General features: G+C 48.4%; 1 protein-coding gene across 5 annotated transcripts in view; it reads right to left on the bottom strand.

The window, feature by feature from the left end:
• The window catches only part of WIPF3 (WAS/WASL interacting protein family member 3), a 161,877-nt gene that overhangs the window by 21,169 nt on the left and 124,167 nt on the right, over positions 1-16,541 (bottom strand). For all 5 annotated transcript variants that reach the window (XM_054494670.2, XM_054494674.2, XM_054494666.2 and 2 more), the window contains 3 exons: positions 11,561-12,322; positions 7,946-8,095; positions 6,766-6,867 (listed from right to left, as the gene is read on the bottom strand). In XM_054494670.2, the coding sequence (XP_054350645.1) occupies positions 6,766-6,867; positions 7,946-8,095; positions 11,561-12,322 (1,014 nt within the window). The remainder of the gene's footprint in view (positions 1-6,765; positions 6,868-7,945; positions 8,096-11,560; positions 12,323-16,541) is intronic.

A 16,541-nucleotide genomic window follows, 5' to 3' on the forward strand; every position in this document is an offset into this window, starting at 1 on the left:
TCTCAAACTCCTGGGCTCAAATGATTCTCCTGCCTGAGCCTCCCCAGCAGCTGAGACTATAGGAGCACACCACGATGGCTGGCTAATTTTAAAAATTTTTTTGTAAAGACAGAGTCTTGCTATGTTGCCCTGGCTGCCAAAAGAAAGCCTTGCATCCATCAGTACTCACTCACCATTCCCTTCTTCCCCTTCTCTCTGGAAACCACTAATCTATTTTCTGTCTCTGTGGATTTGCCTCTTCTGGACATTCCATCTAATAATTGTGAAATTATACAATATGTGGCCTTTCATTTCTGGATTCTTCCACTTACATAATATTTTCAAGGTTTGATATAGTTTGAATATGTGTCCCCACCAAATCTCATGTTGAACTGTAATCCCCAACCTAGAGGTGGGGCCTGGTGTGAGGTGTCTGAGTCATGGGGGCAGATCCCTTATGGCTTGGTGCTGTCCTTAAGATAGTGAATTCTTGCAAGATCTGGTTAAGTGTGTGGTACCTCCTCCAAACACTATCCCTCTTGCTCCACTCTGTCATGTGACACAAGTGTTCCTCATTCGCCTTCCACCACGACTGGAAGCTCCCTGAGGCTTCCCAAGAAGCAAATGCTGGCATTATGCTTCCTGTACAGCCTGCAGAACTGTAAGCCAATTAAACCTCTTTTCTTATAAATTACCCAGTTTCAAGTATTTCTTTATAACAATGTGAGAACAAACTAACACAAGGTTTATCCATGTTGTAGCAATGTATCCGTGCTTCCATCCTACTTCTTATTGAATCATATTCCATTGTATGGCTATACCACATTTCGCTTCTGTGTTCATCAGTTATTTCCACCTTTTAGCTATTGTGAATAGTGCTGCTATGAATATTTGTGTACAAGTTCTTGTTTGAACACTAGTTTTAAATTTTTTTAGCCTATACCCAAGAGTGGAATTGATGGGTCATAATGGTAATTATATGTTTCACTTATTGAGGAATCTAATGCATTTTAAAAACATGAGGGAAAAAAACTAGGCTGGGTGCAGTGGCTCACTCATCCAACACTTTGGGTTGCCGAGGTGGGCGGATCACTTGAGGTCAGGAGCTCGAGACCACCCTGGCCAACAGGATGAAACCCCATCTGTACTAAAAATACAAAAATTAGCCAGGTGTGGTGGTGCATGCACTACTTGGGAGGCTGAGGCAGGAGAATCGCTTGAACCCGGGAGGCAGAGGTTGCAGTGAGCCGAGATCGCGCCACTGCACTCCAGCCTGAGCAACCGAGTGAAACTGTCTCAAAAAAACGAAACAAAACAAAAGCAAAAAACAACAACAAGAAAACAACAACACACACAAAACACAAAACTAAACAAAGCCATTCAATTAATGGAAGAAAATAGCAAACACCTGCAGAGTGGAAACAGTGATGATGGCTGGTGGAAGAGCTAAGCATGTGTGCTCACGTGTGTATCTCTGTGTGTGTGTGTGTGTGTGTGTGTCAGAAAGAGAGACAGCAAACAAGCAGGCGGGGACAGAGGGCACATAGGCGATCACAGTGCACAAGAACACACTCATCTCATGGAAACAACACTGTCTCCCAGACCACGAAGAACTCGTCTTGGAGAGCCAGGTCAACAGTGAACAAGAAGAAAACTGGTAAGGAGAAATGTAATCAGACAGGCATACGCCACATCTGATTCACACTAATATAATTAACAAGGTTCTGCACTAGGGCTCACAGCGATGACAAGAACATGCATATTTAATTTTGCTGGGAGGCTGGTGGAGTACTTCGTGTCCACCGATGCCACATCAATCTAAAACAGTATCTTAATTTTGAAATTGCACTTGCCCTTTCAAGTCTGTACAATGTCAGTTCATTTAATAGGCTCTTTAAAAAACTGCTCCTTTGTAAACATCAGGAGATTATTTTTGGTGCACAGACTGCCAATTGCACCCTCCTGGCAAGCTGTGTGCGGTGAGGGGGCGTAGCTTTTCTTCTCTTCTTGAGGGTGTGAGTGAGCACCATGGGCATAAAATGCAGCTAGCTGTAGATTAGAACTGACTGAATCTGAAGGTTGAGGGACCCCACAGCACATTACTGAGAAAGACTGAAGAGCAGAAAGAAGTTTTTAGGAATCTGTTTTCTGGAATGGTTTAGGGCAGATCAGCAAAACATGACCAGCAGACCAAATCCAGCCCACACCTGTTTTTGTAAATAAAGTTTTATTGGAACACAGCCATGCCGATTCATTTATGTATTATTTATGGCTGCTGATTGATTTAATAATCAGCAGAATTGAGTAGTTACAATCGAGACCTGCATTACTTCAAATATGTATTCTCTGGTCCTTTACAGCAAATGTTTGCTGACCTCTGGTTTAGGGTATAGGTTACAATTAAAAAGCCTTCAGGGGCCAGGTGGGTGTAAGGGAAAGCTGTGGGGCTTATGGCATGAACGTGGCCAGTCAGCAAACCCTGCCTCAGGGGAAGGAAAGGAGCCTGAATGAGCCAGTAGCGGGGATTCTCTACATGTGCATTTTCCAAGAGCACAGTTATTTCAATACTGCCAATAAGTATACTGAATTAAATTAAGAAAAACAGTATACATTCTTGACTTACAACTTGGTGACAGTATAATAAAAGGAATTCCTTACTTCCCCCCTCAGCTGTCTGTCTAGGTTACCAAGGTCAAATCCCATTTATTAAATGCTTGCACGGACCTGGCTGTCTGGGAGGGACTGAGTTGACCCTGTTCATTGGCAGCTGAAAGCCTCCTGTCACACAGACAGACCTACTTCACGCACCCCAGCCGACATCACGGCCATGTCCTTCATTGTTCTATATTTCCATCTCCAAACTAATGGCCAGCAAATCAAGTCCTTGCCCTTGCCCCACCCTATCAGCCCCAGACCTGTATACCCTGCACTCCACCTGCCACATGGCATCTCCCCCTTGTAGCCCTCCAGCCACCTCCCCTCACCATAAATGACAGGAATCCCATCACCTCCCCCTGAAACCTCCAGTTCCTTCTTGGTGTCACATCCTCCATCCAGCCCAAGGCAGGCACTCCTGGGACCCTGGCTCCTCCACTTTCCTTGATCCCATCTGCGCCTGGTTCTTCAAACCTTGATCACTCTGAGGACCTCCTCCATCCATCCTCCCTTGCACAGACTCTTTTTTTTTTAGATGGAATTTTGCTCTTGTCACCCAAGCTGGAGTGCAATGGCACAATCTCAGTTCACTGCAACCTCTGCCTCCCAGGTTCAAGCGATTCTTCTGCCTCAGCCTCCTGAGTAGCTGGGATTACAGGTGTATGCCACCACACCCGGCTAACTTTGTATTTTTAGTAGAGAGAGGGTTTCACCATGTTGACCAGGCTGGTCTCAAACTCCTGACCTCAAGTGATCTGCCCGCTTCGGCCGCCCTGCACAGACTCTTACAATAGCTGGCTAACAGGTTCTCTGACCCTGGTCTCTACCTCCTCTGATCAAGCCACTGGTTACCTGTCTCATCCTGCATCTCATCACGTCCGTTCTCAGAGTTCACCACAGCCAAATGGAACTGGCCCTGGGTTCAGACAGGTGTGGGTTCAAAATTCCTGGCTCTGGCTTTAATCTGCTGTGAGGCTTTAGGCAAGTCACTTGGCCTTTTCCCTGTCTGGAAACTCTCTGCATTAAGGACAAATGATAAGGTATGCAAAGCACCTAGAACAGTGCCAGGCACGAACATCCACAGCATCCACTGCAGGGTCCATGACGGCTCTGGAACTGTCGTTTAGTGTTTTCACTGACAGTTCTTCCCTGCTTACAGGTTCACGCTCTAATGCCTTAGGCAGGACACAGACTGTTAGAAGGCACCCTTATCTCCTTGTCCCCGTAGGTTCATGTGCAGGCAGCCCCGTGCAGCCTGGCTCCTTCCGGCCCACTCTGAGATCCGGCCGCCTGTTGATGAAGGGGGTCCCTTGGCTCTGCTCTCCCTGCCATGTGGAAAGTCCCGTGAGGCACACTCTGTGACTGCAGGGGGCCAGGCTCAGTTTCCTCATGTGTGAGTCCTGCTGCCTGAGGGAGTAAAGGAGCCTAATTCTGGGTGCAGTATTAGGAGGTCTGCTGTTGGGGAACCTAAGCTGTGTCCTCCAATAAGAACACAAACACTGAGATTTTTATCGAGCTGATTTCCTGTGCATATTTCACAAGATGGGAAAAGGGGTGTTGTATATGGACACACACTCCCAACCTTGCACCTCCGGCAGCCTGTATGGTTTTACCCAGCCAGGCACCTTGGGCCCTGACGTACCACGTGGGACAGATGGTTCCTACATGCACCCAGCACAATCACGCTCTCTCCTGGGTCTGTCCTGTCCTCACCCTGGTTGCCTTCCCACCCACGTGAAACTGTGACCCTCTCTCTCTGGCTTTCAGGCCCCCAGGATCCACCTGCACCCCTGTGCCCACTGAAGTGCCCTTGGCACTCTAAACAATCACTGAGTAAGACACTCTTATGGGGTCTAATTCTCATCGATCTCAGGAGTGTGTGTGGTGGGTGCGTGGTGGAGGAGAGCTTGTTTCTTACACTTTGCAGCCTCTGGTGCCTATAGGGTGCCTGCTGTATGACAGGCGGTTCATGTGAGCATGCTGAACTCAGCAGGGATGGGAGATGGACACAGCACCAGTCTTCGCCCGTTGCTGGCCCTTCATGTTCTATTTAACCTTCAGTGGGTGGGATTTCCCTCTATCTTCCTTCATACTGCTCCCTTTCTCTCTCTCTCAACTCAGAGCAGTTGGTATTTACATTTTATTAGAAACGGCACACAAGGTTATATCTCTAAATGTACAGCCACACAGGCCAGCAGAGAGATGTCCCAGCGGACCCAGAGATGAACATCCACCTGAGCACAAGGCAGGCCCATGTTCCCCCTACCTGAGCACAGGGCAGGCCCTCGCCCCCTCCACCTGAGCACAGGGCAGGCCCTCGCCCCCTCCACCTGAGCACAGGGCAGGCCCTCGCCCCCTCCACCTGAGCACAGGGCAGGCCTGTGCCCCCTCCACCTGAGCACAGGGCAGGCCCTCGCCCCCTCCACCTGAGCACAGGGCAGGCATGCGCCCCCTCCACCTGAGCACAGGGCAGGCCCGCGCCCCCTCCACCTGAGCACAGGGCAGGCCCATGTTTCCCCCACCTAAGCACAGGGCAGGCCCGTGTTCCCCACACCTGAGCACAAGGCAGGCCCATGCCCCCTCCACCTGAGCACAAGGCAGGCCCGCGTTCCCCTCACCTGAGCACGGGGCAGGCCCACATTCCCCTAACCTGAGCACAGGGAAGGCCCTCATTCCCCCGACCTGAGCACAGGGCAGGTCTTCACCCCCTGCACCTGAGCACAGGGCCCTGGGTTCCCTCCACCTGAGCACGGGGCTGGTCCACGCCCCCTCCACCTGAACACAGGGCAGGCCTGCGCCCCCTCCACCTGAGCACAGGGCCCTGGGTTCCCTCCACCTGAGCACAGGGCAGGTCCACGCCCCCTCCACTTGAGCACAGGGCAGGCCTGCATTCCCTCTGCTCTGCAGGAAGCTGAGTTCTGCAGAAAGGACTTCACTAAGTTCCCTCTGAAAGAAGACGGGCTGGCTCACGATTCCTGGTCTTAAGCTAACCCTGGACACCGATTTTCCATCTGGGTCCACAGAGGTCTGGAATGGGGGCTTACTTAGGGTGTGGGGTGGGAATGCATTTGACACTCACTCCATAATGCTGACTCTGGCTCCTGCCCAATCTGATTGACCCAGTACCAGAAAAGAATTGGCTCCTCCACCTCATCACCTCATTCTCTCTCTCTCTTTTTTTTTTTTTGGATACAGAGTCTCACTCTGTCACCAACGCTGGAGTGAAGTGGCACAATCATAGCTCACTGCAGCCTCCAACTCCTGGGCTCAAGCAATCCTCCCACCTCAGGCTCCCAAGAAGCTGGGACTACAGGTGTGCACTACCACACCTGGCAAATATTTTGTAGAAATGGAATCTTGCTATGTTGACAAGGCTGGCCTTAAACTCCTGGCCTCATGTGATCCTCCTGCCTCAGCCTCCCAAAGTGCTGGGGTTACAGGCATGGATCATGCCTGGCTTATCTCTCCACTCTTAAGGCTGAACAGTTAAGCTGGGTTAAATGTCTTCTCTTAAAGTCTGACCACATAATGAAATCAGGAGAGGGCGGGCCTTTATTGGGCTATTATTCTCAACCTTGGATGTATGTTGGAATGACCTGGCAGCTTTTAAAAATCCTGACACCTCGATATTCTGATTATGTGGTTTAGATGTAGCCTGGCCTTCAGGATTTGTAAAAGCTCCTTAGGTTATTCTAATATGTTGCTAAGGTTGAGAACCATTGACCTAAGGACATTCTCCATGTCATGATTTGCCAGAGTTCTGAATTAGGGGTTTTCAGGTTCTTCCTCAGTGATTGATGCAAAATATCCTATTTTGCTGTTATCTGGGTTGGTTAGTTCCCTTATCAAAAGCCCCAGGGAGGAGAGGGATGAGTGGTAAGTTTAGGCATCCAAATCTGATGCCAAACAGTTATCCTTGGTGTTCTGTAAAAATCTCTAAATGAACACTTAGGTATCAGGAGAAATCAATGTCCTGAAAGTTCCGGAACTATGCACAGCACTACATCCTTGCAGTGGTACAGTAAAATCATGACATCATCCTTTAGACAGTCTGTGACCAACTGATGCACAGCGGGCACCTAATTTCGAAGGGTTGGGAAATGCCAGGAGTCTTATCAAGGTGGTACTTACTTCTGGGGATCTTGCTGGGGTAAATCTTCTGGCATGGTTTATATTCATCCGGAGGGGGAAAGTCTTCCACAGAATGGAACGTGAATTTAGACTCAAAGTCATCTGCACACATGCAAAATGGAAAGAGTTACTCAGGTTACTGTCATGACCCAAGTTTTGATCATTTCCAGGAGCACAGAGATTACTCTGATTGCATCCACCGTTTTCTGTTTGCCTGCTCAGTGCAAGGCTTTTAACAACAGGGCCATTCTCCCTACGACATCCATTCACCTCTCAAGTTTTACTGGTTGGTTGGGATGGAGGGAAGCAGGAAGAGGGAAATCCAGTCATTCCCTGTCACCCACCTGAACATACTCCAACCAGTAACACCATAAGGAAGCTGCTAAAGGGGTGGAAGTGGCATGGGGCTCTCCAGGGTCCAGAATCAGAGGTGGGGACCCTGGTGCCAACAAGGAACTGGCAAAGCCCCAGCAGCCTGAAGCACCTGAGAAGCTCCTGGGAGGGTTTCAAGGGGAGGGAGAGGTGGGCAGAATGACTGGGGAATGGAGGAGCATGGCCTGTGTTTAGGGTGGGACCTGAGCTCCACAAAGCAAACAGCTTCTGCTCTGGGATCTGTTGGCAGGAGGGGAGGGCTCCTGTGGCCCTTTCATGGGCTGAGCCCCTGCTTTGTGATCTGGGCCTCTGTCGGACACTAGCCCAGCACATGGAAGGGATCCAAAGATTCCACGGCTTCACATCTGACCCCAGGTGACTTTCCTGCCTACCTCCATACTTGTACTCGAAATGTCCCTCTGCCTGGTGGGCCTTCTATGTATTCTTTCTCCTTATCCATATCATTCTACTCTTTCAGGCTTATGCACTGATTTCTCCATAGACACACACACACACACACGCACATGCACACGCGCGCACACACACACAGTTTAAATGTTGCTTTTCTTCCCTTTCTCTAATCTGAATTAGAAGGCTAGAGAGTGCGCCTTGAAACCATGCAGAAAGCCTTGAAAGGAACCCTATTTAACAGAACCTATGGGCTGGCTGGTGCTGGAGTGAGCCCCGTTCATGAAAGAAGCACGCACCCTGAGACGGCAGCACTGTGGCCAGCAAACTCTCTCTCCAGAGGTTGGGAGAATCACTTTTCTACTGGCAGCCAAACTGGCAGAGGGTGCAACCCACTTACCAATGACGTGCAGGCTTCCATTTCGCAGTTGACCTCCAGGCTGCTGCGTCGGGGTCCAGGCTGTGGCCTGCTGGCTCTTGCTTGAAAGCTCTGTGGTGGGTGATCTCGCAGGGGGTGCTGGAGGTGGATTTAGCTTTCCCCCACCGGCCCCTTACAGAGAAGATGATGGTGTATTCAGAAACACGGATGGGAATGGTGGATGCTATAACCTTATGTGAGATGTTAGGCATTTCCATCTTCAGATGTAATATGATATAGTGAGTAAAAGGGCAACCTCTGGAGCCAACCTGCTTGGCACCAAATTGCAGTTCTCCCGTTGGGATAAATAACATAGCCTCTTTGTGTTTTAGTTTCTTCATCTGTAAGATGGGAGTAGTAATAAATAGTATACCCACTTCCCAGGGTTATTGAGAAGATTCAATGAGTTGAATTTAAGTTGAGTGGCATGTAGTAAGTCCTCAATAAATGTTAGCTGCTGCAATAATATTAATGATGGTGATAACCTTCATCATCGGGTACAGTCCAAAGCAGGGGAATCACTGGAGAGTGATAAGAACAGGAAGGGCTGTCTGTAGAAGAGGCCCAGAGGGAGGCTTGAAGAGGAAGCCGTCAGGGGCTTGTTCTGCCCCTGTGTCCCTGCTCACACTGGTTCTCCAGCACTGCAAATGCTTGTTTCTCCTTCCGGTCCACCTAAATCTTACGTGCCCACCAGGGCCTAACTTGAATCCAACCCACTTCCTCCAGCCTTCTCTGATCATGCCTGAGAGGCTCACTATCTCCTTTGCCAATACTTTCCTGTATGGTTCATCTGGCAACCCAAAATCTGCTCTCCTGGCACATCAATGCAGGGGTTCCACTGCTGCTTATTTCTTCAGTGGCACTGCAAACACCACTCTGCTTCTTGAAATGATGGCAATTACATTATTACTATCTGTGTTAAGATCTTGACAATTACTACCTCTCTCTTTTCCCCCCATGTTGGGCTAAAGTAGAAATTACCCTTATTTTGAACATGGACAAACCAAGTTTCAAATCCAAAGATGCAAAGAAGAAGGCCAGATATGAATCCCCATCCTGGCCTGGGGCTCACTACTCTGGAGCAGATGAAGGGGCCCCAGCTGCAGCAGGCATTCTCAGTCATCAGCCGCCATCCTCGCGTCTCATGTCCCTTCAGCATCTGCTCATCTTCCCTTCTTCCTCCCAACTGCCTTCCTCTCCCTTTCTGGTCTTCCCTTTCTGGGCACAAGGATCTATGAGGAATTTACTTGCTCCCACATGCAGTAAAAGGACTGCAGCCCCTCTTCTGGGTGAACAGCTGCCCCACTGTGTGGTAAGGAAATAATGCTGCTGCAGCTAAAGTTACATGCAAGCCCTTTATGCAAATTTCTCATTTCATATTCCTAATAATCCTATGTGAAAGGTGTTATTAGTAGGCTCATTTGTCAAATAAAAAAATTCAGTATTAATAAAAAAACAAACCCAAGTGGTGTGAGTTTCCACAGGAGTGGGTGGGGAACCCAGGATTTGAACTCATAGCTCTCTGAATCAAAAGCCTTGTTTTTGTTGGCCGGGCATGGTGGCTCACACCTGTAATACCAGCACCTTGGGAGGCTGAAGTGGGCTGATCACTTGAAGTCAGGAGTTCGAGACCAGCCTGGCCAACATGGTGAAACCCTGTCTCTACTAAAAATACAAAAATTGGCCAGGTGTGGTGGTGCACGCCTGTAACCCCAGCTACTCGGAAGGTTGAGGCACGAGAATCACTTGAACCTGGGAGGTGAAGGTTGCAGTGAGCTGAGATCCTGCCACTGCACTCCAGCCTAGGTGGCAGAGTGAAACTGTGTCTCAAAAAAAAAAAAAAAGCTTTGTCTTTTTCATCACATCATAAATATTTGAAAATAACAAATACCAGAAGGGACTTACCAGTCCAAATGCTGGCCCTCATGGTGACCAGTCAAGTGAAAAGAGAATGATTAAAACCTTACCTCTTGTAATCAAGAGGCTTAAAAATATCTTTGCTCTTTGCACCAGGAATTCCCTTTAAGACACCAATACTTTTAGAAAAATATCAAAAACGTGGATTAAAATTTCTACAAAAGTATTTCTTGCAATATTATTCATAATAACAAAAAATGGAATCAACTTAGATATCTAACATGAGGAATATGGAATATATTGTCATACTTATAAAAACATTTTAACAACTTGATAAAATTGTTTTAAATATAATATTAAATAAAAAACAGAACACAAAACTGTATGTGAAAAATGGTATTAACCATGTAAACATGTACATACATTCAGAAAAAAGAATTGAAGAAACCTATCCAAATGGCAGTTTTCATCTCTGAGTGATGTTATTATGGATGATTGAATTACTTAATTTACTCAGAGACAGCAGCATCTGGCTCTGTCATCCAAGCTGCAGTACAATAGCACAATCATAGCTCACCACAGCCTTGAACACCTAGATTCAAACGATCCTCCTGCCTTAGCCTCCCAAGTAGCTGGGACTATAGTTGTCTGCCACCATGCCCAGCCAATTTTTTATTTTTATTTTCTGTGGAGATGGGGTTTGCTGTGTTACCCAGGCTGGCCTAGAACTCCTGACCTCAAGTCATCTTCATGCATGGGCCTCCCAAAGCAGTGGGATTACTGGTGTGAGCCATCCGTACCTGGCCAATTTGAATTTCCTTCTATTAGCTCTGCAACAAGCTTGCGTTATTTTTAAGTCAAGAAAATACTTTTAAGAAGCTTTCTGCATCAAAAGATTTTCTAAAAGACAAAGGAATATGTGTGTTGGGGGTGTGCATGTGGATGTGTGTGTTATGAGTGTGCATATGTTTGAGTGTGTCTGCATGTGTGGATGTGGGTGTGTCTGTGGACATGTGGAGGTACTTTCCATTCACAGGGGCACTAAAACTGAATGAAGCCTCCTACTAGAGGGATCAAGGAAATCAGCCATGGGGCATGAACACTCAATTCAAATAACCTGTGCTGCATATGTGAAGGAATTATTTTTAATATTTGGCTCAAAATACAGGCCCTCAGTTTTCTCGAGTCAGCTGGAGAACCCGAGAAAACTAAGGCAGAGTGGGAATCCAGTTTGCTGAGGGCCGGTGAAGATTCTGGCTGGGAGCCAGATAGGAAAACGCGGGCAAATATAAAAGGAGGCCTGGTTCTGGAAACAAGCCACACTCACGCCCCCTTCACCTCAGGGAGGAGATCGGGAGTTGGAAGGATGGTAGTAAGAATAAATAATCCCTCTCAAGCTCACTGTTGCCCTGTTCCAAGCACCTCAAACCTAAGAACTCACTTAATCCTTAACAACAAGCCCAGGAGGTAACAACTACTGCTATCTATCCCCATTTTACAGATGAATAGAAGGGAGAACAGAGAGGCCAAGTGGTTGCCCAGGGCCACAGAGCTAGTAAGGGCAGGAGATCAAGGCCAGGATCCCTTGCTTACATGCAGCATGATTTTGGGCAAGTCTCTCTGCCTCCCTCACCCCTGGTGTCCATCTCTGAAATGAATACCTGCAACAATAAAGGCCTGTGCAACAACAAGATTTTATTGCACTCCACCAGGGGCACTGGGCCAGGCAGCGCTCCTTACCTGGTCGGCCGTGCCTCTTCTTCTGCAGGAACGGCTGGGAGCCCGGAGGGGCAGGCAGGGCGGGCAAGGCCTGCGCACTGGCCTTCTGCGGTGGGGCCTGGAAGCTGGGGGATTTAGGGGGTAGCGGGGGTGGGGTTTCACTGCTGTTATTAGCTCCTGGCAAAGGGGGCGCGGGCAAAGAAGCCCTCGGGGCGCACGAAGCATAAGGGGGGAGCGGGGGGAGCGGGGGCGGCGGGGGCGGCGGGGCGGGAGGCTCCTGCACATCTTGCGCAGGGCTGGCGGGCTCCGCTTTGAGCCCGGGATACCCACAAGGTGGGAGCAGAGGGAGCGGGGGCGGGATGGGCGGGAGGTGCAAGGGAGCTAGCTGAGGCTTCACTGCCTTGTCACTAAGAACCGAGGCCGGGGGCAGCGGGGGTGGCGTTGGGGGAGGTGGCGGAGGTGGAGGTGGTGGCGCACAGGGGACGGGGGGTGCAACCACCGGGAGGTTCCCTTTGGTCATTGGGCCAGGTGGGGACACAAGCGGAGTTTTGATGGGGGAGGAAGAGGGAAGGGGCGGGTGTAAGGGTGGAGGCGGAGGGGGTGGGGTGGGAGGGGGCGGGGCCGGCACGTTGGGGCGAGGCGGGGCTGTCCTGGCAGCGCCGTGCGCCTCGGAGGTATTGCCTAGCCTGGGAGAGGCAGGCGGGATAAGCGGGCCGCTGATGGTTTTGTTGGGAAGCCTGGGAGAGGGCGCGCGGGAGCCAGGGCCCTGCCCTGTCTTGCCACCTGGAAGTGAAAGAGATTCTGGGTTAGCGCGGCAATAAAGAAGGAGAAAGCCCCCGCAGGTAGGCGGCACTCAGGACACTCAAGCCTGCCCGCAGTGAGCTGCACTGTAGACCGCTTTTTCTGCACGTGTCCACTGAGAGGCCTCAGGTGCCGCAGCTGTCACCCAGAAGGACCAACTGGACCAGATCCAAAGTCCTTGCCAGCATTAACGACAAGCCCAGGTCAGGCCTCCAGCCCTCCTATCCATGCCACCTCTGCTGTCATCTGCCTTGGGCCTCTAGTATCCCAGCCGAGGGTCAGGACTGCCCGGGTGTCTTTTGCCCTTCCTAATCAAGGCCACACTCACACTCATTCACTGACACCTGCTAGGTCCATCAGCCCTTATGCTCTAATTTGGACCCTTAGGTGTACCAACCAGCACTCCTGGCTAGGGAGGTTTTCTTCACTCCCAGCATTTTGTGAACAATGACTTTCTTTGTTTCTGTGTTGAGAGCAGCAACTTCATGATTCCCTGAATACATAAGGTAAGACTGGAGGGAGACATTTGCCCTTGACAACCCAGGTCCAATGACCTTGAACCTCGCAGTTCTATGACCTCTGGAAATTCAAAACCTCCTTTCCCAAAGACTTATGCTAATTCCCAAGGGTTTTGGCTTTCTCACCCTATAGATCCTTCACTGCATCTGCCCCAGCTTGAAATTCAATTCCTCTTTTAAATTCAACAACAACGATTTGCTCTTGGTAAGCATTTGCGTTTGGTTTTCATGGAGACTCAGGTGGAGCACGTCCCCAGGAGGGGCCTCTATACTCCGCACAGCCTTGCACCATTTTGCTAGTTCTCACCCTTTTTTCGCTCTGCCTCTTTCTAATAAGAAAAAGTTCCTCTCGTTGTTTACTGCCTTGAAGTTCTGCAATTACTGCTTAGAGATGTCCTTGGAGTATCACTGTCTACTCAGGAGGCAGATTAAAATATTTCTTCCAGATTTAGTGCTCTCTTAATAAGAATTCTGGGGGGTGTTTTCCCCTATATTTTATAATCACCATGACAACATGTGGACAACACTTGAAAAATGATGTTTTCTCACACCCACTACTTCCTGGGTGCTGCAGCATGGGACCTGCAGCTTTCATTTCAGATTAGAAACCCCAGCATCTGTTGGGGGTTCTGAGATTTGCAGTACTTGAGTCTCCTGTGTGTTTACCCCAATCAGAGGCTAAGTCATACACTTAAAGTACTGGATGCCAAAAGCCAGGCCAATCAAAGCACGGCCTAGCAGAGGTGACTCAGGTGAAGCTAAGTAGGTAAGACCTTGGTATCTGGCTTTCCAAATATGAGCCCCTCTGGCTATAATGTGACAGTCACCTAGACCGTAATATTCCAACCACATTATGGAATGGCTGTTCTTAAGGTAGGGTGAGGATGGTATTAGCAGGTGTCAGCTCAGGGATTCCTGCCTAGAAGTTCTCAAACCTTTTTCTATATAATACAAAAAGATGACGACGAGAACCTAAGCAGCTGCCTAAACAAGGCAGAGCCTACCTACATGCCCAGTGGCTGAATGAAATTGAAAGGGATAATAAAAGTTTGCAAAACAGAGCAAAGCCTACCCTTAAATAGCCTATCCAAACCTTTTAAGTAACTGAGGACACCATGTCTCAGAGATTCAAAAACCCTTAAAGTGAGTCAGTTAAAAGTAGGGGATCCTGTGTTGATGAAGCCACCAACCAAATGAGAAATGTGGGCAAAGTCATTTTTATCGTAACATGCGCAGCAGAAGCGAGGGCGGGCATGCCCCTCAGGGAGGAAGGTGAGACTGCAGGGGAGAGAGGGGCTGACGGTGTAAGTGCAGGCAAGTGGAGGACGCAGGCCTGGGCCGACAGAGAGCTCCGAGGGAGTTGAAGGAAGTAAGGGAGGAGGCTGTCCTTCACAATGGAAACGCGAGCCCTAGAAATCCAAAGAAAACACAAAGGAGGCCAGGAGGTGGCGGGAAAGGCCAGCTTGAGGGCATCAGGGATGCTGTGCCCATAGGAAAGGATTCAGCTTTTAGAACGTGCAGGTTTATCAAAAGATGAAATATTCCTTCTTCCTCAAATCTGAATGTTTTCCAGAAGACCTTGGAAGTCTCATTACATATTCTATTAAACCCAGAAATAATGTTTACTCATCGTATCTTATTGTAATTCTCACTCCCTTGGAGCTCTAAGCCGAGGCTGCATTATGACTCCAGGGTCCCTAGGCACTTTTGCCTTTGTGAGCCTCTTCTCCATTAAAAAAATATTTATATTCATGACTGCACTGGTACAAAGACAAATACATTCTTTGACCCTAAAAGGTCGTATGTTTTCTTCTGATTTTAAAAGAAATTTAAATATTTTCATGGGTCCCTAAAAGTACCATGAACCCATGACACTGTGCTATGGTCCCTAATGAATGTCAGCCACCACACTGCCATTCACACATGCAATTCAGCAAGTATTTCCTGAGCACCTGCCATGCGCCAGGCATTTCTATGGCAATGAACAAAACATAGTCCCTGCCTTCATGGAGCTTAGCTTCAGATGGATCAGACAGACAATAAACAGATAAACCAGTGAATACATGATATGTCAGATGGTGCTGAGTAATACAAGAAAAGTAAACTGAGGAAAAGGAGATATGGAATGAAAGGATAGGACTGAACCTTTATATAGGATAATAAGTGAAGACCTCATGGACACTTTGATTAGCTGCCACCTGAGCAGAGACCTGCAGGAAGGGAGAGATTGAGCCACGTGGACACCTGCAGATGAGCCTTTCAAGCCAAGGGAGAGTCGGTGCAAGCGCCCAGTGGCAGCAACATGCTGGTGTGTGAAGAGCAGCAAGGAGGATACTGTGAGTGGAGGGGATGGCATGAACCACCAAGAAAGGTAGGCCAGAAGATCAGAGAGGGAGCAAAGGCTCAAGTCCCTTCCTGTGATGAGAAGTGGAAAAGTGCCGGGAAAGTGCTGGGAGCAGGGAGCCATGGCCTGCCTTGCCCTGACATGGTACCCAGTCCATGTGTTTATCTGGTGGCTTTCTCCTTGAGTTTCCATCCTGGAACAGGCATCATTAGTCACTTCCTTATGGACCTCCATCTCTAAAGAGATAAATTCTTGTCTTCCCCATTACAGTGGCTCAAACATCTGACACTTATGTCCCACTGGAGACAAGCAGACCAGTAGGACTCCTGCTGGCTATTTTTGGCTGCTTCCTATGAAAACCTGACTGGGGCCCATTTCTCCTATCTTCTATGAAGAGAAACTGGTGGAAGACTTCTATTCCAAAGGATATTTGTTTGATAGCACTCAGGAATTTTGAAAAAGAAGAGGACACTGAAGAATATCCACTTCTTTATTGAGGAAGACCTTGTGCCCTACCTTTCCTGCTAACCCTTCAGCAAAAATGAGGAAATGAACATGGCTCCTGAGAAGGTTCAAGTGGGATCTCAAAATATCCTAGAGTCTTTTTCTTTGCTGGACTTTTATTGGTGAGTGAGGCAGCATAAGCATCCCATAACATTAAACAGTCACAGACGCCACTGAAAAAGTTAGAAAAGTCGCATGACGGAAGATCTGGTACGAGGAATGTTTGAGCCTTTGTATTTCCTCCTGTATTAATGGTATTCCTGGAGTTTATTCAGCTTGCTGGTTAAAGAGAACAAGAATAGGAAAAACAGGTTTTTTTTTCCTCAGGTAAATTTGTATTTGTTCAATTTTAATGCAATACTTTCAAAACATCTGATGCCCACTGAAACAAAAATCACTGAGGTAGACTGATTACAGACATGGCCTTCATTACCCACTTATGCTTGATTCCATAATCTTTGAAATATGATTTTACAGTTCCTCTCATCAAGAGGCGAAGTCTATTTCCCCATCCTTGTGACTTGTTTTGGCTAAGAGAATGTGGTAGGAAGTGATACTTCTTAGACTTCCAAGTTACATCCTAGTAATACTTCCAAGACTAAGCCTCAAGAGACTTTATTTATACTTCTGTCTTCTCTCTTGGAACCCTGCTGCTGGCATGAAAACAAGGCCCAGACAGCCTGCTGGATACTGAGAGACCACGTGATAGAGGTGAGTCAGGCCAGTGGTTATAGCTGAGGCCCCAGAGGTTGGAAAAATATGAGAAATATAAGATTAGCAAAGCTACCTACACAACCTGCAGTTCTTTATAGATGCAAGAGGGAGCCCAGCCAAG

Source organism: Pongo pygmaeus, chromosome 6 (assembly GCF_028885625.2).
Source record: "Pongo pygmaeus isolate AG05252 chromosome 6, NHGRI_mPonPyg2-v2.0_pri, whole genome shotgun sequence".
Taxonomy (NCBI): domain Eukaryota; kingdom Metazoa; phylum Chordata; class Mammalia; order Primates; family Hominidae; genus Pongo; species Pongo pygmaeus.